The following is a 24,274-nucleotide window of genomic DNA, read 5'->3' as shown; positions in this document are numbered from 1 at the left end:
GACTGCTGGGAGCTCAGACAGCTGGGACCGAGCCCCAGGTTGGGCCCTAACGCCCCGTCCTGAGCGGGCTCTGCCTGGGGCCTGGCTCCAGAGTCTAAACTTTTAGAGGAAGTCCTCAGAAGGGGCGGGACCAACCCCTACCCCGGGGGCTTCAGGCTCTGGGCTCACAGTGGACCTGGGAGGAAAGGCGTGCCCGGGGAACAGCTACTAAGTAGGGACTGAGGCTCAGGAGCCAGCTTCTTTTCTCTATGCCTGGCTGCAGCTCAGAGACCTAAAGGTGGAGATCCAGCGCGAGAATTAGGAAGGAAAGCCAGAGTGGGATCTCTACAAAAGGGTTTATTTCCTTCCCGTCATGTGGGCATAGCACAGGGCCAATTTACATTCCGGGCTGGGGGGTTCAGGAGAGTCCACACCAACGCCCCCCAGGAGAGACATCCCTGAGTAGGCACTCAGTGCCCTCCCTGTGTATCTCTTTCAGCTGTGTGAACTGGGTTCCAGCAGGGGCTGGAGCGGACAGGGTCAGGCCAAGCCTTGACCCAAGCCTCACCACCCCCATCCCCCACGGGCTCTGAGGCTTCTTGTTGCACCTGGGGAAGGGGACCACTGCCCAGGGAGTCAGAGGCCAGTCCCAGGTCAGTTTGGCGTCCTGTTCAGAAGGTCCAGATGCCCCCCCCCCAAGGTTAGACTGAGGTGGTAGCCTTGAGAGCAGGGTAATGGCTGGGGGAGGGGGTCCATGGAACCATAGGTCTCCTGGGATGCAAACCCCAGCCAGAGTCACAGTGATAATCAGGATCCCCTTCCAGGTGGAAGCCCCAGCCAGGGTCCTCAAGGCCCCCTCCCCACCGCTCTCAGGGCCCAGGGGTCTTCACAGCGCTGTCTCCTTGGACACCTTGGTCCCCAGCTGCCGGGGAGGCTTGAAGCTGAGCACTTCCTTATATGTGACACCTGGGGTGGGGTGAGGGAGACAGATCATCACGGGAGAAGGGACCCCATCACCCTTCAGAATCAGCTCCTACAATTCACACCAAAGGCAGAAGCCAGTGACCCAGGAAGAACACTGGGCCCAGCTCACTGGTACCTGCCCTAACCAGCACTGAGTCCTGTGAGGGGCGGCTCAGGGTAGGGGTGGGAAGAGTTCCCCAGCCCTAGAGCACAGGCTGTTAGCCATTGACCTAGGGGGCCAGCCGGTCCCCAAAAACATCAGGGCCAGAGGTCATTGCTGGAGTGCAGGTGCCACTTCATCCAAGGCTACGGCCACTCTCAGCCCACCTGTGCCCATCCACCCCGAAGGAGCTCCTGTAACCCAAACCCACTGCCCCTGGCGTGGCCAGACAGGCCCTGGCCCCGCAGCCTTCTGCAGTGAGCAGAGGCTGTCCTGGCAATGTAAATCAACGTGTCTACTCAAGCGGAGCCACTCAGGGCCCCAGCAGGGCACACCTCGATTTCTGGATCGAGACTATCCATAGAAACTTAAACGAGGGGAATTCCCACCACCCACAGCATCTGCCCTCCTTGCCTAGTGGTCCTGTCCCCTGTCCCGAGAGCAAGCCATCCCAAAGGAAGGAAAAAGCCTGATTTGCTTCTCCTCTGGCCAGTCTGCAGCGGGACAGGTTCTGCTCAGCCTACCTCACTGTTTCCATGCTCACCTGGCCAGTGGAGCACCTGTTTGGGGGACTCTGCTCCTCCAGAGCCCAGTTCAGGAAACACTGTGCATTTAGAGCAGGCGATCTGTGGTTTGCCCTGCCTGTGGCATGGATGTATTCCCGCCCCCTGTGGTGCCTCCTCGGCCCTTCATCTGACCCTAACACAGGGCTCAACCCATACACGGAAGGTCTATGTGAAGCTGGCTGTTCCCAGGGAAACAGGAGGCGATGAGAGTTTGCATTCCTGACCAGGGGCTTAGCCACAAACAGGTCACGTGTTCCCCATGGTCTATAGTAAAAGCAAAATCTCTTACCACAGTCTGTGTGGGTGGGGACCACAGAGAGGAGCCTGTGGCCCGTGGTTTTCATGTTATCTTTTTTAGCAGCAGAAAACTTTCCCCAAACTAAACGAAACTTAAGAGCACAAAACAGCACAACTAAGGGCGGAGCTCTGTTGAGAGTTAGCAAGCACCCCGTGGCTTAAGGAACGTGATTTGGGAACCACCAGTCCAGTCCCACCCTGACCCCCATGTGCAGGACCAGGGCCCTATGTCTGAGGCAGAGCCAAGATGGGGCCTAGGACACAGTGGCCACCGTGTGCCACGGCCCCAACAGTGCTAACTGCTGCCCTCGGACATCCCAGCACCCTCCAGGCTGGTCCTGCAGCCACCAAGAGAAAGACACCAAGCCCAGCCCTCACTGCCTGCCGTTCTGCCAAGACAGTTCCAGCCCAGGGCTTCAGGACCACAGCAGAGAGAGGCCTGGGGACCTGGCAGGTGTCCCTGAGCCCAGCCTGAGGCTTAATATTTGCTGGTTGGCCCTCAGGGATGAAGGGAAGGGCCCTTAGTGTACGGCAACAGCCAGCCTGGCAGTACAGAGCAGTGACAGGTGCATCTGAACTGCTCAGTGGGACTGGAGGAACAGGCGAGGGGTGGTGAGGGGGCTGTCTGGGGCTGGGGGTGGGGGGCTTCTGCTGCTGGCAGGACACGAGAGGTGTGAGTTGTGCAGGTGGGAGGGGTCCTGAAAAGGGCAGAGAGGCAAGGACGAGTTCAAGAGGTAAGAGTGGAGGCCTGGGGGATGAGTGGGAGTGGAGGGGCTCCAGAATGGCCTGGGTCTCTGGCCAGGACATGGGGAGGATGTGGGCAGCATTGGGCAGGGCCGGCAGGGCTGGGAGAAGCCAAGTGCTCACAACGGCCCTGAGCTGAGAGCTGCCTCCTGCAACTTCCAGAACTCCCCTCCTGCTCTTGTTTGTGCCGAACCTCCTGCCAGGAACATTCTTTCATCCCTCAGCTCCAGCCAGAGGTCACCTTGACCTAGAAGCCCCACTGCCCTCTGAGTCTGTTGTGTTCCTCAGCTGACCTGCATCCCAGGACTCAGAGCCCATGCACAGGCCCTGCCCAGAGCCCCCCACTCACGCTTCCACTCGTCCAGCGTGCGATCCACATCGTCAAAGGACTCGTCGTACTTCTGGGCCTTGGGTTCATCCTCCGTGTCCTGCAGTGACTCGAAGTAGGGGTGTGTGAGCGCCTCGGCCGCAGTCACCCGCCGTTCGGCATCCAGTACCAGCATTTTCTCCAGGAGGTTCACAGCTGCGGGGAGAACTGGTTAGGGAGGGTCGCAGGCCCCAGCGCCCTGGTCACTGACCCCACCCCACCCCCCAGTCCAGCCCTACCCAGAGGACTTGCGTTAGTCAGGATGGAAGCGAAATCCTTCTTCTCCAACTCGGGGAGGCCCTTCATGTAGTTCTTCGCCTTTTAAGGAAGAAAGGGTAAGGGGCCAACCCACAGGCCCGGCCCCAGCCCCTCCAGCCCCCGCCCAGCTCCCCACTGACTTCGGCACTCTGCAGCCTCTGCACAAATTCATCGGGAGGAGTCCCTGTCACCTTCATGATCTCCTTCAGCTGGTCCAGGTCTGTGCTGAGATGAGGAGCACAGCACGGGGCCAGAGAGCAGGGCGTACCCCCCCACCTGGCTGGGGCAGCATGCCCAGCACCCCCCCCAGACCCAGCCTACCCCCCACAAGTGTAGGATACGGTCACTGCCCTTGAACAGCGTCTTCCCTGTGATCATCTCTGCCATGATGCAGCCCGCTGACCAGATGTCCACTGAGACAGAAGCCCCTGCATCAGGGCTCTGTGGGCCAGGGAGGGGGGCGGGGGACACAGACACGGGAGGGGGACGTGGACATAGGGGCCATCTAGCCTGCCACACCCTCGCCCCAATCCCATCCCAGGTCAGCAGCCTCCCCGTGGAGCAGCCACCGCTGGGCTTCCCATGAAGAAAGGGAAGAAGGTGGGCAAGGCCAGGGTGGCTCTGCGTCTCTGGGCATCCTCACCCGTCTGGGTGTAGTGCATCCAATTCAAGATGACCTCAGGTGCACGGTACCACCGGGTCACCACGTACCCAGTCATCTCGCTGTCGGCCTGCCTGGCCAAGCCGAAGTCCAGGATCTATAGTCAGAATCAGGAAGGTGGGGCAACACGGCCCCCAGGGAGCAGGTGGGCCAGCCTATGACCCAGGAGCACCGGGCACACCGGGGCCTCTGCCAACCCTCCAGGGCCTGAGGTCATGGCCTCTCCATGAGTTCCTCCCCATGGCCAGTGCCCCCAGCCCCACCCGACCTTGCCTTTCCTACCCTCAGGAGCGGGCACTCCCATGGGTCTCCTCTCCCTGCTCCTCTACTCTCTGCTGACCCCAGGACCTGGCCAGCACTTTACAGGGGCCCCCTCGGCCCTATGCTGGCTCAGGTATGGAGGACCAGGGACACCTCCCGCCCTTCACCTTTATCAGGTGTGAGAGTGCGCCCACTTCGGCCCCCCATTCCCCGTGCATCAAGTGCCTCCCCAGGGCCCCTCTGCCTGTCAGCTGCCAGCCATGGCCTGGATGGCTGCAGTCTGGTCCCTCTGCCTGGGCTCGAGCCAACACTCCCCCAGGCCTGAGGGCCCAGGGCTACAGGCAGATGGACAGGCGGGGAGAGATGCCCAGCCCCCGCCCCCCCCCATCCCAACCAACACACACCTTCAGCTCACAGTCCTCATTCACTGCCAGATTGCCAGGCTTCAGGTCCTGGGGGCACAAGAAAGGTGGGCGAGCAGCCCCGCCCACCACACCAGGGCCAGAGCCTGGACACCTGAATGTGGGGCAGCCAGACTCGGCCATCCCCACCCGGATGCCCTTCCAGGAAGGACAAAGGTACCCAGGCCCCCACAGCTGTGTGTGAGCCTCGCACACACTCCCCACTGGCCCCATCTTGCCCCTTCACAGGCCAGCAGTGGAGGCTCCTGGCAATCAGGCCCCTCCCACACCTACAGGGCACAGAAAGTTCCCACCCAGCACCAGGACTCACCCTGTGGATGATGCCAGCAGCATGGATGTACTATGGGGACAGACAGAGGGTCAGTGGCAGTCAGCTCCGGGACCTCAGAACCACGGACGAGCAATCCCACCCTGGCCCCGGCCTGGCCTGGGGGGCTCTGCCCCTCCTGCAGCACCCCTGTGCGCTCCCACCTTTAGCCCCTTCAGCATCTGGTAGACAAGGAACTGGATTCGGTCCTCGCTCAGCTTCTCGTGCTTCATGAGTTTGCCCAGGTCGGTGCCCATGAACGGCATCACCAGGTAACTGCAGGGACCGGGGTGGGTGCGGACAGTGGGCATCACACCCCCTGGGCCGAGGCTCAGACCCTGGAGACCCTGGGGATCGCCTGGCAGCACGTTCTACCTTCCACAGTGCAGCACCAGGCTCCACCCACCTTCCCACGCACACCTGCCCCAGAATGTCAGGTGGGTCAGGACCGTGTTCTGGGGTTTCCTGCAGGGCCACATGGAGGCTAGGGTGTAGGGAGCACCAGGGATCACAGACAGAAGAGGGTGCAAGAGGAAGGAGGGAAGTGCCTGTGGGCAGGGGTGGGGACAGGAGGACACGTGGCTCAGAGGAGCAGGCTGGGCCTGTAGGTGGAGGGAGAGAGACACAGAGCACAGACATTTAACACCTCGCCAGGACACTGAGGCCTATGTGTGTCCTCGACCTCTGCAAGGTCAGACGGCAAGGAGCCTGTCCTCAGCCCTTCCCAGGCTCAGCCCCCAGCCTTGGCCGAGGACGGTATGAATCCAGGGATGGCAGCCACAGGCAGGCCCCCTGCCGCCCCTCCCCTGCCTGCCAGCAAAGGTCAGCAGCTCCAGTTACAAAGCCACATACTTGACGCCAGGGTCCCAGAGCACGGGGCCTGCTGGCTAACCGACGCAGGTCCAACGCTCACACCTCCAGCACTGGACAGCCCGTGCCAAGCGTGGTCCAAGGAGGCCCGGGCTGCACCCAGCTGCGCCAGTGCCGTGGTTCCCAGGGGTGTGTGGCAGGGGGTGGACTGTGGTGTGGGGAAGGGGTGGGCAGTGTGCATCCCGACCCCGCTGGGCCGCAGGGACAGGCCCACATGCCAACACAGAACCCGAGTCAGCACCCAAGAGCAACCCAACACCCCTCTGCCCTGCCCAGCCCTCCCAGGACGGCACTCACAAGTCTGTGAAATCATCCAGGGTTTCGTCAGGAGTGAACACGTCCAGCAGCCCGATGACCTGGGGAGGAGGCCGGAGTAACAGGTGGGATGGGGGCACAGTGGAGGGCATGGGGGTTCAGGCAAACCCCTGAGGCTGGCACTGTGCTCTGAGCAGGAAAGCCCCCTACAGATATCCCCGTCCCTTCCCACTGTCCACAGAGCCTGGCTCTGTCTGTTGGCCATGCAACCCAGCGCTGGCACACATGCCCATACACAGGCTATTTTTGAGTGATGACCACAGGAATCCTCTGGGGGAGGGGCAGCCCCAAGTCTGGGTCAGCTCCCAGCCACCCAAGGAGCTCCAGCCCCTTGGCCCTTTGTCCCCCTCTTTCTGCCTCCATGGAAGACTCGAGACCAGGGTGGGACAGCCCCCCAGGGGAGTGCCAGCCCCCAGCAGGTCCACCAAGGAGCCTAGTTTCCGCTGGAGAGGCCCAGGCTGACAGCACCATGATCGAGCTGACAGCTAGACCCAGCCCCGCAGGTCCCTGGGCAGCTTGTACATCCTAGTGGCCAGAGGGGCAGCTGGATGTGCCAGGAGGGAGGACCCCTTGTATAGGCCATGCAAATGGGGGCCGAGGTAGAAGGGAGAACACTCCAAGCGTTTGAGGAACACGGGGAGAAAGGCCAGGTGGCCGAGGCCCAGGCCAGGGAGCAGCCAAGGAGAGGCCAGAGGGAGCCCAAGTAGGCCCTTGCATGCCAGGTGAAGGTTTGGCTTCGATCCTTAGAGCTGCCGAGAAAGGGTTTAAATAGGTGTGATGCTGAGTGAGTCCCCCTGTGTGCTGTATGGGGACAGACAGGAGTGAGGCAAGAGTGGACACAAGGTAGAGGGATGGCTAGATGGCCTTCAGAGCCGCCAGCCAGAGCCATGGGCACAGGGAAGGAGAGAACAGAGAGGGAGGTCCAGTGAGGGCCTGGAGGCAGGCAAGTACTAGGGAATGAGGACAGTGTCTTTGCAAGAAGAGGACAGAGGACAGCGTCCCCAAGTGTAAGGAGGGTCCATCAGGTTGATGGGGACTTCCATACCTCTGCAGCGTGGATTCTGGCCTAAAGTGCAGGGAAGGAGAGGGAGAAGGCCTGAAGCATGGGTGGAAGGGTGGGACCCGCCATGGCACCCAGCCCCTCATAGCTTCAGCATTCTTGTAGGAAAATGGGTTTACGACGGGCTGAGCCTCCTAGCTGCGTTCAGGCACCATGCAGGCAGTGGCAGCTGGCTGCTAGTGGGTTGGGAGCTCAGCTGGGAAGGCACAGAGGGGGGGATTGGGCCAGGGGGCCCAGCAACTGAAGGAAAGCCCTGAGCCCTTGGGGAATGGGCAGGGCAGGCAGGAGAGGGGGCAGTTGGGGAGGAGTATGCAGCCTTGAGGAGATGGGTCTGCCTTCATGGGAACCAACCTGGGCATGACTGGGTGTAACCAGAAGGTAGGGAGGGCGGCACTGGGCTGCTGTCCGTCCCAAATGGATTCTGCCCCCGTTCCCCCCCCCCCACCGGGAAGGGCCAAGGGCAGAGAAGGAAAGTCAGAGTGAATGAAGGACCCTGTGTCAAGGGGACAAGTTTCCTGGTGGACGTGGGACTCGTTTTTCCCAAAGGAGGCTGGTGGCTCTGATGATCCAGGAGGGGCCAGACCATCAGGAGCATGATTAGCCCAGGGTCTGAGTACTCACACCAGCAGTCCAAACTAGGGGTGAGGCAGGAATGGCTGGTGTGGGAGGGACAGAGTTCAGGGCCACAGGAAGAACATCGAGAAGCAACAGGGGCTCCCCTAGGAGAGAGAAGGGACCCAGACCTGCCCTCTCCCGGCACAGAAGGAGGAGTCTCTGCGCTGGCCACTGCCTAGTGCCCTCCACACACCAGCTCTGTAAACCCCATCACCACCGGACACCCCAAGGCTCTGAGGTGACAATGCCGGCATGCCAACTCCTGCTCGGTGACTAGCTCTGCACCCCTGAACCGAGGCCGGGGCGGTGGACTGGAGCAGAATGCGCAGGACAGGGACCCGACGGGAGCAGAAGGGGGCCTGGGGCGCAGCTGTGGAGGACGCCTGGGGAGAGGGAAGAGGCTGGTGCCTCTAGGATGACTGTGTCCTCTCTCACCTGCAGGCTCCGGCTGGGGGCAGGATTGGGGTGAGGCCTGGAGGATGCCCTTGGCCTGGGCAAGCCACCGTCCCCTGACTGGGATCTGGGTTGAGGAGCCAGATGTGGCCCCAGGAACGAGCCAAGGAGCTAAGCCCTTGGCAGGGCCTGGCCTAGCAGGGAGGACCGGAGCCTGGGGAAGCAGTCTCTCTCAGAAAGGGGGCGGGGGGGGGGGGGGCTGCCCTCAGCACGTGGAGCCCCACCAGCATCGTGGCGTACAACGCCCTGATCCCGCACGTCCGCCCTGCCACATGGGCGGGGTCGCCCAGGGGCTGGGTACCGGGGCCTCAGCCTCCCAGGGCAGGACTTGCACGGATGGACGAGGAGGCCCTGAGCCCAGCTGAGCGGGGACCGGCGCGACTCACGTTCTCGTGACGCATGTGCTTGAGGAGGCGAAGCTCGCGGTAGGCGCGCTTGGCGAACAGCTCGGACTGGAAGGGCCGGTACAGCTTCTTGATGGCCACCTTGGCACCGGTGCGGCTGTCCACGGCCGAGCTGCGGGGCGCACCGCTGAGCGGGAGGCCGGCCCGCCCCCGCCGCGCGCCCCCGCCGCCCGCCGGCCGCCCCGCCCGGCCTGCGCTCACCACACGGCGCCGTACGCGCCGGAGCCCACGGGCTGCAGGTCCTGGTACACGGCGCGCACCTCCCAGGCCGTCTTGGTCACCTCCTGGCGGTAAAAGCCCTTGCGGGCGGGCGGCGGGGAGCTCATGGCAACCCCGGGCGCCGCCCCCCGCCGCAGACCCCGTGGGCGCTGCGCCCCGAGGACCGGTGTGTGTGTGTGTGGGGGGGGGACACCCGGGATCGGCGGGACTCCCTTGGCGCGCGCCCGGGGCCGCCGCCTGGGCACAGCCCGCTACGCGCCGCCCGGGTCCTCCGGCTCCCGGCTCTCTCCCCTTTTCCCGCCGCCGCCCTCCCGGCTGTCGGGAGCGCGCGACCCCGGCCCGACCCCAGCCCGGGCCCGGGGTAGCGCGCGGTCCCTCCCCTGCCCGCCGACCAACCGGCCCCCGGGCCGCGCGCACGTGACGCCCCCGCCCGCCCTCCGGCCCCCGCGGAAACCCGAGGCGGCCGCGGCGGGGGTGGGCCGGCCGAGGACGGGGGAGCGCCGCCCCGCAGGGCAGTGCCCGCCCGAACGCGCTCCGCCGGAGGCCCCCGCCGCCTCCCCACCGGAGCTGGACTCCCCCGGCCCGGGTCGGGGGTGTCTCAGCCTTAGCGCCTTGGGGCTCCCGGCTCCTCCCCAGTAGCCACGCCCCCGGGGAGCTGGGCCCCGACCGAGGACCTCTTGTTCCCAGCCGCAGGTCACTGTCCACCCGCCTCGCCAACTCCACCCCACCGACCCGGTCCCCCAGCCCTGAGCCCCCCTCCGCCCCCACCGGGCTGAGCTCCGTGTTCCCCGAGTCTGCTACCCACCTTGCAGGACACGCCCTTCCCCTGGGGCTGACCATCCTGTCCCAGTATGGGGTTTCCCCCCTAACCCTCGAATTGCCAGCATCCCCTTCCCTGTGGAGGAGCTGGTTCCGTTTCCCAATCTTAGGCTGCATCCCCAGCACCCCTCCCTGTGACCTCCCGACCCCAGGAGCCAGAGAAGTTGTTCCTGTAGGGTCCCCGCCTTGGGCCCTTGTGCACCTCCCAACCCCCTCCTCTCCATTCCCCCCTCCCCAGTGGGAAAGCCTGCTCCCAGCATTTGCAAGTCCCTTTGTCCGTCCCCCCTTCTGCCCAGCTTACTCCCTCTGGTTTGTCTCAAGGTTGGTCTGAGCCTCTGCACCCTCTCCAGAAAGTTGTGCTTGACCCCAGGGGTGAAGGAGGGCCCCACTTGGGCTCTCTGCGCCCTCTTTAACCCTCGATGGGGGCAGCGTCCTTCCATGTCTGGCCACATCCTGGACCAGATGCTCCTGGAGGACAGAGCCCCCTCCACGACCTCTTCCACCCAGTGACCTAGGCCTGAGAACCAGTGGAGTAACAGGATCCCTGAGGCCCCCTGCCCCTCCCTCTGTGCCCTGCCGGCCGCTGCCGCCATGAATCAGCAGCTCAGAGGCGGCCAGAGCAGCTTTGCACCTGGGCTGCGGGCTGGTGATCTGCAGCACCCAGGACTGGAGACTAGTCAGTGGGAGCAGCCTGGGGTCACTGGAGCCACAGCCAGTGGCCTTCATGCCCTGGGCTGCCTGTGACACTCCACCTGCCTCCTCCAGGAGGCCCCTAGCTGGCCTTCTTACTCCCTGTGGTGGGGTCCAGGGGTCTGGTCGTCTGGTCGGCTTCCCTAGGTGGCACGTGTCCCAGTTCTCCCATCCCCTAACCCCCACCCAGCCTCGCTTGGTTTCCAGGGGTTCCCCAGAACCTGAGGCCCAGTAGCCGTACTGACCAGGCCCCCGGAGGCCTCACTCCCACGTGGTCTCCACCCCCAAGGCCCAGGGCAAGGGCACGACTGCCTTTGTTGAGGCCAGTGCCTTTCCTCTGTTGAACTGCAGTGCAAGTGTGTCCTGAGAGCAGGTGGTCTCTTTCCCCTTAAAGAAGCTATTCCCCACACACACCCGCTTCACCCAGTTCCAAGCAAGGACAGGCCTTTGCTCCCAGAGACCCCCGATTGTCCCCCAGCAGCCTCCCTGACCACTGAAAGGCAGCACAGGTCTGTATCTGGGCCAGAAGCTGAGCCTGCCCAATGAATTCCTCAGCAAGGCAGCTGGGGTCCATCTGTGGGTGGCCATCCTGCCTTGTCCCTCCTCAGAACCCATTAGCCTGGGTGGAGAACCCAGTCCACCCCACCCCAGTCCCCCCTGAGCTCTTGGGGAGCAGGGAGGGTGCTATGCCGGTGATGGCTGCTTGTCCGCCTGGACACCCAAGGGATGGAGGCCGTGCGGGGTCTGGTGGGGCCAGGCCAGCTGGGGATGTGGTGCACAGATCCAGCGACCCACTCCAGGCAGTGCGGACAGCCAGGCAGCGGGGCCTGGAGACTTGGGACACAAGCCGAGTGAGAGAGAACCCCTTTATTGTGAAACCCTGGTGCAGGCACTTGACGTTGAGGCCTCTGGAAGGTGGGAGGTCACCACCTCCTGCATAGGGTGCCACCACCCCACAGAGAAGCCCCTCGACGGAGGACCCACACCCCCAACATGTCGAGCAGGTTCGTGTCCAGAGCTTACTAGATCAGCTCCATCCTGGAAGAAGGGAGGATGAGGGTCACCCACAGACCAGAACCCCTGGCTCTCAGTGGCAGGGCCAGGTGGACAGAGGTAGAGCGTGCAGAGCTCTGGGCCAAGGTCCGGAGCCTGAGTCCAAGTCTGCACTGGTGTGTGCCCCCTCCCCCCGCCCCCTCCAGGCTGGAGCCCCCTGTGCCAACCAGCTCTTCACACCTTAGAAGCACCTGCAGCAACCCCCACAGCCAAGGAGAAAGCGCTGGCTTTTGTCCACTGGATGCCGCCACCCGCCTGAGCCCCTCGAACGGTACACACAGGATCTCGGCAGCAGCACCACCACCCCTGCACCCCTACAGCAGGCACTGAGGGAAGGGGAAGTGACAGTGCGGCCACCTCCGTTCAAGCTTCTTGCTGGTCATGGAAGCTGGCCCTCCCCTCAGGCAGCCACGGATTCACACGTGCCTGCACACGCCTTGACACGTAGGTACCAGGAGCACACGTTAGTGCACACGTGCCACACACAGCACAGGTGAACACACGGCTCCAGAATGACTTTCTGATTTGATACCTGGTGGCTGTCCCTACCCTGCCAGCCTCCAGGAAAGACCCCGCCCAGCTTTCAGACTCGGGGCTCCGCATTTTCCAGAGTAGCGCCGCACTTGGGGGCTGAGAAGCTCTGACAACTAAGACCCCCACTTCAGTCTCCAGGGGGCCCTCCAGAGACAGTCCTCTGGGACTCAGGAGATCTGGAGACAGACACACTCCCCAGAGGGACCCCTTATGGCATCCAGGTGAGGTCCTGAGGGAGACCCAGATTGCTGGGAGGAGGCAGGGGGAGCAAGGACGCTCTGCCTAGACTCCTGCCCCAGTGGCTTGCACACAGGCACACTTCTGTGCGTTCACATGCATACGAGGACTGCCCACAAGGAGCAGTGTGCAGGCGAGGGGTCCCAGGCTAGGGTCGGGCCTGCTGGCCACAGCGGTGCTGGGAGGCACTCCTCATGGGAATCCGGCAGGCTGAGGGAATCCTGCAGTTCGAGTGGCCAGCCGGCACATTCCCCTCACTGCTCAATATCCAGGCTGCCAGGTGACTGCGGTGGCTCCGGGGGCTTGAAGCTGAGGACCTCCTGGTAGGTGAGCTCTGGGGAGCCAAGGAAAGGGTGAGCTCCTGCGGTCGCTGGTGGCTGGCCCGTCTCCCCTGCTACCCCAGCCCATCACCCTGAGGGCAGCCTCAGCTGCCCGCCCCCCCCCCCCCGCTTCCTTCCGGAGTCTGCCCTGTGCTGCCCGCCCCCCAGGTCCCTGCTGGACACCCCTCACCCCATCTCTACCTGCCCCACCCTGGAGGGGGGGGGTGGCGCTCTGGGAGGAACTAGAACACTTCCAGAAGGAAGCAGGCAACTCCTAGCCTCCAGGGGAATGAAGCCCTCAGGCCCTGGGCTCCACCTGTCCCACCCAGCCTTCCTCAAGCTCACCCTTCCACTCCTCCACGGTCCGCTCCTTGGCCTCAACGCTTTCATCATAGGGCTCAGCCTCGGGCTCATCGTCGGGGTCGTGGTACTGGCTGAAGTAGGCATGGGCCAGGGCCTCGGCCGCACTGACCCTCTGGTCACTGTCCAGCACCAGCATCCTTCCCAGGAGATCCACAGCTACAGAGTGGCCAGTGGAAGGTGGGTGGTCAGTTAGGCATCCAGGGCCAGACGTGGAGCCCAGCCCAGACCCAGGGCACATCCTCACCCAGGGGGTTGGCTCCACGGAAGATGCTCCTGAGGTCCTTCTGGGGCATGGGGGGCAGGGACTGGATGTACGTCCGGGCCTGGGGGCACAGAGGAAGGGCCTGAGGGGGCTGCTCACACCCTCCCTCCCCTGGCCCCAAGCCAGGCAGACGCTTGCTGAGAGAAGCCCCCAGACTCATTCCCTCCAACAGGCCTGGACAAGAACATGCACAGACCAGAAGCATCTCCCACTTGGGGTTTAGCGGCTCGAGCACCCCACTTGGCTCTCGATGCCTGGAGCCCCAGGGCCTGGTGTCGCCCCACTGCTCTGGGCAAGGGCAATGTTGGTTAGTGCTGGGGTTGTGCCCTTGTTGTCCCTCATGCCCCAACGAATGTCTTCCCTGTTCACCTGTTTCTCCCTTAAGGGGTCAGGCACTGCCTCAGGCTCCATTCCACTGTGACCCATGCTCCCCACAGGCTCCCTGGTCTACTCCCACAGAGCCACTCCCTCCAGAGTACCTGAGGGCATGGTTAGCAGAGGGAGCCGGGAGCTGGTGACTCACGTGTTCCGATGATATTTTTGCTAGAACCTCAGGGCTGGGCGTGCCCACCACCTCCATGATTCGCTTCAGCTGGTCGATGTCTGCCTGGCTGAGGAAATGCCCACTGGCCAGGAGTAGACCCTTCCCAGCCCCCAGATCCCAGACCTTGGGACACTGCCCCAAACCTGCTCTCCTACAGCGGGAGGCAGAGGAGGCAAGACCAGCCAGAAAGGGCCAGTGCCACATCCCCTGACACCCACCCAGCAGAAAGGGACCCAGCCTGGGGCAAGGATACAGTCATTTCCTGGGAAGAGGGCCTTTCCCTGGAGCAGCTCAGCCATGATGCAGCCCACAGACCAGATGTCCACTGTTGGCGAAGGAGTCTCCATTAGTCTGCCCTCCCCAAGCCCCCCCTCAGAGAAGCAGGGGGCTGTCCGGACAGTGCCAGCCTAGTGGCCTCTCCGTCACACCCGGGCCCAAAGACAGCAGCCCGCTTACTCCTCTAGACCCAACCCTGGGAGGGGGAGGAGTTAGCCCAAGACCTGCTGTGCTCAGTACCTCTAAGGTCTGTTTTGGAACCATGGTCCCAAATCTTGCCTGTCCCCAAGGCTGGACACAAGCACTCCCCCCCCGCCCCCCCCCCCCACCGTAAGGTCCTTGGCCTTTGGCCTCATAAGCCCCCACCCTCCCCAGGCCCTGGCCTGCCTGCCCACCCTGGCCCAACACAACCCGTGTGCCCCCATATGGGCTGACATCACCTGTCTGGTTGTAGTGCATCCAGTTGAGCATGATCTCAGGTGCGCGGTACCAGCGGGTGGCCACATAGCCGGTCATCTCCTCATCAGCCTGGCGGGCTAGCCCAAAGTCCAGGATCTAGAGTGACCACCAGGCCTGTCAGTGCCTCCAGGCAGGCCCCCTCTGCCGGCCAGCAGGGTGGCCGCCCCGCCCGCACGGCCAGCTCACCCTAAGCTCACAGTCCTCATTCACAGCCACGTTGCTGGGCTTCAGGTCCTGTGGGGCAGGCAGGGCGTGAGCGCAGGAGCAGGGCAGCGCCAGCCCCGACCCTCACCCGGTGGCCACACCTACCCGGTGGATGATCCCCGCGGAGTGGATGTACTGCAAGGGGGAGACGGGGCGAGCGTCAGGTTGTGGCCACCACATCCCACCCTGCGCCCACCCGCCTGGCTCCCACCTTGAGCCCGCGCAGCAGCTGGTAAACCAGGAACTGGACGTGCTCGTCGCTCAGCGCCTGGCACTTGACGATGTTGTTCAGGTCGGCGCCCATCAGGGTGGTCACCAGGTACCTGGGAGGGGTCAGGGGTCAGGACAGCCCCGCCTCCCCCCCCCCCCCCCCCTACAAGCTCCCGGCCAGCTGCCACAGTGGCTGCCACTCACACTTCGCTGAAGTCCTCAATGGAGGTGGCCGGCGTGAACACATCCAGCAGCCCGATGACCTGGGAGGGGGGTGGGAGTCAGGCCTGCCCTGGCCGGGGAGCCCCGCCCCGCCCCGCCCCGCTGACCCGCCCCAGGGCTCTCTGCTCACGTTCTCGTGCTTCAGGTGTTTGAGCAGCCGCAGCTCGCGGTAGGTCCTCCGCGCGTGGATCAGCGACTGGAAGGGTCGCGACAGCTTCTTCACTGCCACCTTCTGGCGCAGCCTCGTGTCGTAGGCCGAGCTGCAAGGCGGGCAAGTGAGGCAGCGCTGGCGCAGAGGGGGGACCCAGCCGTGCGCCCCCAGGCCCTGCTCCTTTTGGGCCTAATCTCGCCCTCTGAGCGCACTTTTGCTCGGAGGACCCCTAGGGTGCCCTGCCTTCGGTGCAGCCAGCCCCTGACCGGCCTGGAAACCCTCTCCTCTGAGCCTCCTCTGGGCCGGATCGCACCCTCCAGTCCGCCCCTTCCCACCAGTATTCAGGCCCACAAGGTCCTGGCCTGCCCCCACCTGGGAGTTCTAGAGCAGGACCCGGATCTTCTCCCCCAACTCAGCATGAGGCTGGGGGAGGGTCTCCAATGACCAGGCCTGGAAAACAACCACTGCAAATTGTTCTCCTGTTCCCCTGTGGGCCCATGCATTGGGGGGGGGGGGGCTCCCCAGGTCGTTCCAGAGCCACCTCCAAAGCTCCTGGACCCCCAATGCCTCTGAATATTCAAAATATGGACAAAAAACTGGCCAAAGGTGTTTACTGGATTGTTATTTTTTAAGAATGAAAAAATGGACAACATGAAATGTTCAACAGAGGGTGGTGTCTGGACCCCCACTCCACTCCCCAGCTCCTCACCAGCCTCACCCACCTACTCTTCCTCAGCAGAGACAAAATGGTCACTGGCATCATCTCCAAATGCAAATAGTCTGTCACCCCCACCCTCTCAGAGTCCCACTGCCCCCAGCACTGGAGCCGTGCTAACAGCCATGCCTTTACCAAGACTGTTTGGTCACTGATGCCCAGACCTTCCCTCTCTCCCAGTTTACCTCCACTCTCTAGGACCCTGCTTCCCCCAGGAATGAGTGTGCACAGGACAGGATACTCATGGGCCCAGGTGGTGGTGGAGGAGAGCCAGCCAGGTGCCTGGGGCACCCAGGCCCCTTCCCCCAGCCTGTCGCCTGCTGGGGAAGGTCCAAGTCACTTCTGGGGAGGCAAGCAGGGGAGTGGCTCCTCATGTGGGGCAGCGGACCTTTTCCCCCAGTGCTGTCTGCACAATCTGGTGACACAGAATTGGCACTAGGTCACCAGCTTCACCGTGGGAGCCCAGGAGAGGGCCGTCACCTGCACCGGGGCAACAGAGCAATGGGGAGAGACCCAGGCCTCGCTCAGGGAGCTGGCCCCCCCTAGGGACCCCCGAAGGTGGCTCCAGTTGAGAGGTGAATCCAGCAAAGACTGGTTAGTGGCGGGGGCCACTAACGCATCATCCCTGACCCTCTTCCTGCCCTTGAGGTCTTAGAAATGAAGTCAGAGGCCAGAGGCTGGACCGGCTGAAATGGCCAGCCTGCGGATTCTGACAAGCTGGCGGATGACTGCAGATGGGAGGTGGGGGTGGGGGGTGCCGAGCCCTTACACCAGCCCTTACAGCACTGGGACTCTGGAGGGGTTCAGGAAGTGCCACTGGTAACCTTCTGTCAGAGCCAGGAGTAAAGCCCCATCTCGAGGGGCTCTGGCCTCCCCACCTAAGACCCCCTCAGTGGACGGCAGCCACCAGCTCAGGCCTTGGTAAGGACCCCACTGGGTTTGGGGGGGGGGCACCTCTCAACATCCACATCCACACTCAGCCTGAAGGTATTGTAACTGCACCCCCACCACCTGGAACCACCTCACCTTAAGCCCCACCCCCAGTCCCTCCACAGCCCCACACAGGTCTCAGCCAAACCCCCAACCCTGTCTCCCACTTCCAGACTCTGTCCTCTGTCAGGGCCCCAGGGCTCAACTGTGGGGCTGTGGTCTGAGCTCTCTGGGTGGGGGCAAAAATGGAGCAGGGGTAGACCCCCACAAGCACTGCAGAGGGAATGGCAGGCTTCTCTGATCAGGCCTGAAACCCCATCCAGAGTCTGAGACCCTTTGGAAAACCGGGGAGGGGGCAGGACCCAGGGGAGTTTTGAAGCCGATGTAAGGGGAGGGGTCCTGCCCTCCCTCAAGTTGGGCTTTCTCTTTTGCAAACAAAACCACCCATCCTAGGAACGGGGCAGACCCCAGAGCTGCCCAACCCTTGACGGGGGAGGGGGTGGCACCCTGGACGCCTGTTCGCACATTTAGGGGCCCGGGAGACCCGCCCTTTGGCCGGCTGTGACGCCGCAGGATTTGGGCCCGGTGGGGGTGCTCCGGCTGGGACGGGGGGAGAACGACCCCTCTCCCTCACCCGGAGCGGCGTCCGGTAGGAAAGTTTCCTTCTTCCTGCCCCCGACCCCCCATTCATTCCCGCGATCGGTGAACGGCCCGGGGGCGGAGGCAGGGCGAGGCCCCTCCCCACGCCAGGAACCTCGCCAAGGGAGGGGAGGGGGCGCGCACTCCGTCCCGCCCGCACCTCCCCGCCCTCCCCGCCCTCCCCGCCGCCCCTACCAGACCGAGCCGTAGGCGCCCGAGCCCACCGGGCGCAGCCCCTGCAGCCGCTGAGGCACCTCCCACACCGTCTTGTTGAGTTCCTGCCGGTAGAAGCCTGCGCGCGGGCCCGACATGTCCGAAGCGGCCGCCGCTCGGCCCGCGCCCCGCCCCGCGCCCCCGCCCCCGCCCCCGCCCCGCGCCGGAGCCCGAGCCCGAGCGGAGCGGACGGAGGGCGGCGGGAGGAGGCGGCGGCGGGCGCGGCGCGGGGCGGGGCCGGGGTGGGGGTGCGCGGGGACGGCCGCGCGGCTTCCTGCCCCTGCCGGGCGGCGGTCGGCCGGAAGCCAGCCCTGCCCTCCCCTCCTGGGGTCGCGGCCGGGGCGCTTCTGCCTCCTGGGGTCCGCACTGGCCCCAGCGTCCTCCCGCGTTCGGCCCTCGGCCGCGCCCCGCCCCTGCCAGGCCGCCTCCGCTCCCCGCACCCTCCCCTGCCCGCACCGGTGCCGGCACCTCGGGTTCGCTCATCCCTCCTCTCCCCGCTCCTGCTCCGGGCCCTGCACGACACCCAACCCCCCAGCCTGCTCCCTCAAGATCAAGCCGTGGGAGCGGTTTTTCCATCGATGTAGAAAATGCTACCTAATCACAACTGGACACTTGACTGGGTCCCCCTCTGGGGTGTGCAGATGGCGGCGCCCTGCATCCCGGGCCAGCCTGGCTTCCCTCTCCCTTGGAGGCCGTTCTCGGCTTGGCCGTGTGGTTCCTCCGCTGGGAACCTTCCGGGGTCCGAAGCCGGCCGCTGGGCGCCGTCCGGCCGCCCCTGGGGAGAAGTGTGGCTGCTGGGCGGGCCTGGGGAACCAGCCCTGTCAGGACCAGGGACAGCGGCAGCGCCAGGGGACCTCGGAGGCGCTGCACCCATCAAATGCTATCCCCAAGTGTGTCCTTTCTGGTTCCTGGTACCTTGCCTCCTTCTAAACGCACCCTCGGCTGTCACCTCTTCCAGGAAGCCCACCCTGACTTTCCTATGTACAGAGGAGCTCCTCTGGCGCGTAACCGCTGTTACGCCTCCGCGCTCAGCGCGTTCCCCGGTTTCCTCTCCTGGCCTGGAAGGATTATTTCAAGCAGGCTGCTGTAACTGACTGGGGGGGGGGGGGGGGGGAATGTTCCTCATTCCAGCAAGACGGCCTCCCGCGACTGTCTGTTGCTCTGCACCCGCGTAGTTACTTTCCATTTTGAAGTGATACTTGTTCACAGACAGCATTGTCCCCAGGACAGACGCCTCCTGGCCCTCTATGTTGGGAGGGCAGTGGGTACTGTCTGGGCTGCAGCCTCCTGGAAAAGTGGGAAATCAGGCTCTGCGTGGCCTGAACCCCCACCTCTCAAAGACAAACTAAAACCTGAGTTTTTACGTGAAATCTCCTGATTTTTAAATATTGGCAACCAAATTAAAATAAGACATCTCAAGGCAGTGCCAGGCAAACGGACATAACTGCCCAGCGAATCGAAACCCTGGCGGGGGGTGGTGGCTGGGTGGGGGGCGCTGGGTGGCTCAGGGGGTTAAGCCTGGGACTTTGGCTCCGGTCATGATCTCAGGGTTTGTGAGTTCGAGCCCCCCCCCCCCCCCCCCCCCGCCCGCAGTCCGGCTTGCTGCTGCCTGCGCAGAGCCCGCTTGGGATCTTCTGTCCTCTCTCTCTCTCTGCCCCTCGCCCCCCAAAAATAAACATTAAAACCAAATAAAACAAAACAACTCTGGCGGGAGCGAAGAAACCACAAAGAGGGGCGCCTGGGTGGCTCAGTCGGTTAAGCGTCCGACTTCAGCTCAGGTCACGATCTCGCGGTCCGTGAGTTCGAGCCCCGCGTCAGGCTCTGGGCTGACAGCTCAGAGCCTGGAGCCTGCTTCCGATTCTGTGTCTCCCTCTGTCTCTGCCCCTCCCCTGTTCATGCTCTGTCTCAAAAATAAATAAACGTTAAAAAAAAAATTAAAAAAAAAAAAAAAAAAGAAACCACAGAGAAAGCGATCCGAGTCTCGCTCCGGCCAGCCTTGCGTGACTTCGGCCAAGTCCCGAGCCATCCCTGGCCTCAGTTTCCCCTCTGGGAGCCAGTGCTGGTCGGGCGGTGGTGGGGGGAGGAAACCGGTGTCGCCCCGCTCCGCACCCCCCCTCCAGAGTCCCCCCCTTCCCGGGGGGCGGAGGCGCGCCGAGCCCCGGGCTGCGGGGAGAGGAGGCGGCCTTTGTTAGCGCTAGGCGGGCGCGCCCCCCCTCCCCCCGCCCCCCAGACCCGCAACCAAAGCAGGTTCCCCGGGCGACAGGCTCCGCCCTTCTTCCGCGGCCCGGGGGTGGAGTCGTGCCGCCCCTAGGGGAGCCTGCGCCCGGCCTCCCCCTACCTGCCCCAAATCCGGGCTGAGTGGTCGGAACTGACCAGAGCGGAGTGGACTACCCGGTCGGCTCAGTGAGTCAGGCAGAATGGAGACCCTCCCTCAGAATTCACCCCCGTCGGCCCACCTGGCCCCAGGCTGGCGGGTCCTGGCCAAGCTGCCTCCTGGGGAGGGTCCGGGAGAGAAACCAGGGACTTTCCGGTGGTGGTTAGGGTGGGGAGAGGGCACAAAGCCGGACAGGTCAGGAAGTCCCCTGGAGAGAGACACCAGTGGAGCTGAGCCAAACTTTCAGACCGTCCTGCCTCCCCGGGACTGAGCTCGGGTTGAGGGACAAGAAAGGGGGAAGGTGGTCAGGGAGGAGGGTTGAGGCAGGCTGGGTGGGGCCACAGCAGGGATTTCATTTTTGCTCTCAGGGTGATGGGAAGCTGCGCTGGACATTTTCACAGCGTAATCCTGGCCACCAGGTCCGGAGGGTGAGAGAGGCCTGAGCCTAGAGAAGTCGGTGGTCATGGCGTGGAGAGCAGCGGGCAGCGGCAGGGGCAGCAGGTTGAGGATGGGGCGCAGATGGGGAGGCTACACCCAAGGGCCTCCTACCCAGATGGAAGCCCTGAGTCTCAGGACCCCCATCCCTGGTCTCCCTCCACCCTACACTCCAGTATCAAGATCCCACTCTCTCCATGTCCACTCTCCCCTCCACTGGCCACTTGCTGGCCTCCTGGCTGCACTTCTCCCTGTGGTCAGAATGAACTTCCTAAAAAGCTGATGTGGCTCTATCCTGGAGGCCTGGTGATTTAGGAGAGGGTCCTTCCTCGCCGTTAAGCAAGCAGGGTGTGGCCTTAGGCTGTTCCCTGCAACTTGGAAGGAAAGGTCACTGAAGTTGTGTGTGCATCCTCCCCGCCCCAGCCACTACATCAGGAGGAAAATGGTGAAGTGGAAACAGGAAGGTGGGTCATCCCTCAGTTTGACACCATCCTGACAACTCAAGGCTGGCCTGCCCCCTGCCACCTTGCACCCCAACATCTATGCCTTCAACAGCCGCATGAAAGGACAGCCCCTGGACCTCTTCATACCCCATCTGTTGGACCTCCAGCCCTTCCTGTCTCTAACCTTCACAGAATGGGAAGGGGGTCCTCACACTGCAGACTGTAGTCTGTAGGGGGCAGTAGTGGCTTCTTAGGGGCAGTAGTGGCTTGTGGAGGCCCAGTCTGGAAGCCAGGCCTCCTTGCCCCAGGCACCCCCAGCCTAGCACTTCCAGACTCTGTTCCACCTGCTTCTGAACAGCTAGATCTCAGGGAAGAGGAAACCTCGTGTGGGTCATAACAGTGTCATTTAGGGGTCCCTGGGGTAGGGGGTGTCAGCGTTTGCCTAGTACCCTTCCCTGTAGGAGAGACCCACCCTCATTCCAAGTGCACAGGGAGCTCACGATCGAAGGCCTAGCCTATCCCCAGCCACCACGATGCCCCAAGTGGAGGAGACGCAGTCTGGGGCTGCCCATCAACAACGTCCCCGCTGTCTGGGGACACAGCCACATAGGCCGGGAAGCAGTTCGGACAAGATGGAACCCTGAGACACGTGAGCACCTGGGTCCAGCCAGATCTGAGGCGGGACCAGCAGCACGCCCTCATTTTGGAGCCACCGAATCCCCTTTCGGCTGCGCGGTATTCCTGGAGCACCAGGGCTCCCTCGGAGCAGCCCGTCTATGCCATTTACTGCTGTGTTCCCAGGGCCCAGGACAGTGTGTACTGACCGCATGAAGCTGCTGTGTTACGCACACGCTTGTGTGCTGATGCTCCGGGGCGGTGCATCTCATTGCTGCCGCCCTGCGTGCAACACGGGGACCGGGAGCAACATGCTTTTCCTCCACCCCCAGAATCCTGGAGCACCCCCTCCGTGAGGCATTGGCAGGGGGCACTACTCAGCCTTACTTTTGTCCCAGGTCATTCTGGGGCTGTTCTCGGGGCCAAGGAGCCGACCCTGGGGGACACAGGGCCCTCTCTCCCAGAGTCACCCAGTGTCTGGTGGGGTCTGCACACAGCAGTGACTTACTACCTGTATGCTGGCTGGACCCCCTCCTTAGAAAAGAGGATCATAGGTCCCTGACCTACCAGGGGCCCAGACAGTAGCCCCTGCCAGGCCCACGAGTGCCCCCCCAGGCCCAAGCAGGCTCAGCCCAAGGAAGGCAGGCAGGGGCGTCCTGGCCACCAGATGGCGCCTGATCCACACTCCCCTGCCTGGAACCAATCCTTCCAGGATCACTTACTGGCGGTGGCGCCCAGCCCCTTTCTGTGCCCCAGGCCGCATCTCTCAGCCCTGGGGCAGCGGGGAGGGCAGGGCCTGGACTCAGCTCAACTCTCCCCTGCACACCCCCCCTACCCCCACCACCAGAAAGCACATGCTGGCCTGAGGGGAGACCCTCGGGCCAGTGTCCACAGGAGGAATGGGAGTGGAGAAGCAGGGACTGCAAATCTGCTGCAGCCACAGGAGGAACCCAGCCACGCAGCAGAGTGAAAAAGACAGGTGTATTTGATTTACAATGAACAAGATTTACAAAAGGGGGTAGGGGTGAGGGTGGTCCCGGTGGAGCTGCTGCCAGACCCCTCCGACCTGGGCAGGGCCTCCGGCACGGCCCAGTCTTCTGGGTCCCCTCTGGCCACCTGGGCCTCGACGTCTGACGTCCAGCTTGACCTTTGAGGTGGGGCCCGGGGCCCGGGGTCCACCCGGAGTGCCAGCGCCCCGCAGGGCAGGCCACGTGAGGTCAGGAAGGCTTCGTACCGTTGTTGTCCTCCAGTCCCGGCGGGGCAGACAGACACAGTCTGGGCGCGAGGCCCTGCGGGCCACAGGCGAGCAGACCCCACCCGAAGAGGCCAAACCCAGGAGTCTGAGGTGGCTGCTGGTGTTCAGACAGGGGGAGCTGAGGCCCCACTGCCCCCAGCGACCCGGCGCGGCGCCAGGGGCGTAAGGCACATTTGCGAATCGCGCGGGAGATGTGACACAGACAAGACCTGATGCTGGTTCTGCGGGAGCTGGCGCTGGAGGGCGCACGGCACTATTGCTCAGGAGATAGATGCTACAGACGCGGAGGTGGGGGCTCCCCCGCTGCACCCACACGCGGATGCCCGGGGCTCTTCCCCTGCTGGTGAAGGGTAAGGGCCTTACCCCTCGGCCTCGTTTCTCAGGGGCTGCCCGACGCCTGACACGGAGCATCACGCACCTGTGCCCAGAGTCAGTGGTGGCCGAGGCCAGAGGTCAGAGATCTGTGACTTTGTTCTCCAGCGCAGCCGCGATCTGCTGGAGGCGGAAAGCCAGCTGCATCTTCTGGGCGGCAGGGTCCTCCTCCAGGGCGTTGATGATCTGCAGGCGGGCCGCGTCAGACCGCACGCCAGGGAAGGGCGCTGCCTGGGTGCTGGCCCCCACCCCTGGGAGGACACCCCTCACCTCGTCATAGTACTTCTGTGTGTACTGGTAGAGCTGGTGCAGGGCCACGAGGGTGTTCAGCGAGTCTGTGTGTGCCTGGGGGGTTGGGGGGGGCGTCGGAGAGGGGCCGTGTGACCCCGCAGGTAGGAGGCTGTCCCCGGAGGGGGAAAGGGCCGACGCGTAGCACCCCAAGCACACACACGCGTCGGAGGCTTACAGGTACGCGGGACGGCCACAGACAGACAGGCGCTCTCACCCGCAGACCCACGGCAGTCGGGCCGGGTCAGCACGGCTCGCAGACCCCTTTCCTCGGGGCACGCCTGGCCCACCCCGCTTGCGCCTCCTGCAAGTGCAGTCTCCAGCGCCACTCAGCAGGGGGCTTTGGGGGAGGGGTGGGGTGCCCGGCCTGGGTACGGTCAGGGGGCGCACACGCACCCCGCGTCACCCTCTCTTACCCGGGAAATCTCCGCCAAGTGCGTGTTCATGTCCTGGTCGCTGACCTGCACCGTCTGCCTGACCCCCTTGTAATAGCTGCGGGAGAGCGGGCGTGTGGTCGGGGGGAAGGGGCGGGGCAGCGGGTCCCAGTCGCGGGCGGCGCCACCCCCAGGGGCCCCACTGGGTGGGGTCAAGGGCGAGTGCCCAGGGCCCAGCTGGGGGGACGGGAGCACTCACTCCTCCACCATCTTCTTGTAGGTGGAGATCTCCTTGGCGTAGAGGAGCTTGTTGCTGGGAGAGTCCTGTGGGGGGCCGGAGCCGAGAGACGCCTGAG

General features: G+C 63.9%; 3 protein-coding genes across 9 annotated transcripts in view; all 3 read right to left on the bottom strand.

The window, feature by feature from the left end:
- Positions 1 to 316: 316 nt before the first annotated feature.
- Positions 317 to 9,148, bottom strand: MAPK12 (mitogen-activated protein kinase 12). Its single transcript, XM_058740925.1, has 12 exons — positions 8,904 to 9,148; positions 8,685 to 8,814; positions 6,153 to 6,211; positions 5,150 to 5,261; positions 4,989 to 5,018; positions 4,661 to 4,708; positions 3,978 to 4,092; positions 3,676 to 3,747; positions 3,475 to 3,554; positions 3,316 to 3,394; positions 3,059 to 3,232; positions 317 to 945 (listed from the first exon to the last, which is right to left on the bottom strand). Exons 1-12 carry the CDS (start codon positions 9,026 to 9,028, stop codon positions 866 to 868), a joined length of 1,104 nt encoding a protein of 367 aa, XP_058596908.1. The 5' UTR covers positions 9,029 to 9,148; the 3' UTR covers positions 317 to 865.
- A 2,134-nt stretch (positions 9,149 to 11,282) lies between these two features.
- MAPK11 (mitogen-activated protein kinase 11) lies at positions 11,283 to 18,107 on the bottom strand. 3 transcript variants are annotated; one of them, XM_058740926.1, is made up of 12 exons: positions 17,745 to 18,105; positions 15,245 to 15,374; positions 15,097 to 15,155; positions 14,894 to 15,005; positions 14,788 to 14,817; positions 14,665 to 14,712; positions 14,460 to 14,574; positions 13,997 to 14,068; positions 13,723 to 13,802; positions 13,182 to 13,260; positions 12,920 to 13,093; positions 11,283 to 12,588 (listed from the first exon to the last, which is right to left on the bottom strand). In XM_058740926.1, the coding sequence occupies exons 1-12, from the start codon at positions 17,858 to 17,860 to the stop codon at positions 12,509 to 12,511; spliced, it is 1,095 nt and encodes a 364-aa protein (XP_058596909.1). In that variant the 5' UTR covers positions 17,861 to 18,105; the 3' UTR covers positions 11,283 to 12,508. The 3 variants fall into 3 exon arrangements, with proteins under 3 accessions (XP_058596909.1, XP_058596911.1, XP_058596910.1); XM_058740928.1 differs by lacking the exon at positions 17,745 to 18,105 and adding an exon at positions 17,545 to 17,652; XM_058740927.1 differs by lacking the exon at positions 14,788 to 14,817 and having other exon boundaries at positions 17,745 to 18,107.
- Positions 18,108 to 22,591: 4,484 nt separating this feature from the next.
- The window catches only part of PLXNB2 (plexin B2), a 29,475-nt gene continuing 27,792 nt past the window's right edge, over positions 22,592 to 24,274 (bottom strand). For 4 of the 5 annotated variants that reach the window (XM_058740907.1, XM_058740909.1, XM_058740908.1 and 1 more), the window contains 4 exons: positions 24,178 to 24,242; positions 23,961 to 24,036; positions 23,527 to 23,601; positions 22,592 to 23,442 (listed from right to left, as the gene is read on the bottom strand). In XM_058740907.1, the coding sequence (XP_058596890.1) occupies positions 23,338 to 23,442; positions 23,527 to 23,601; positions 23,961 to 24,036; positions 24,178 to 24,242 (321 nt within the window). In that variant the 3' untranslated portion in view covers positions 22,592 to 23,337. The remainder of the gene's footprint in view (positions 23,443 to 23,526; positions 23,602 to 23,960; positions 24,037 to 24,177; positions 24,243 to 24,274) is intronic. The other variant, XM_058740906.1, reaches the window with a different exon arrangement.

The sequence above is a fragment of the Neofelis nebulosa genome, chromosome 8 (assembly GCF_028018385.1).
Source record: "Neofelis nebulosa isolate mNeoNeb1 chromosome 8, mNeoNeb1.pri, whole genome shotgun sequence".
NCBI lineage: Eukaryota > Metazoa > Chordata > Mammalia > Carnivora > Felidae > Neofelis > Neofelis nebulosa.
The sequence above is the reverse complement of the archived record's forward strand: the minus strand, read 5'-3'. Positions and strand labels throughout refer to the sequence as shown.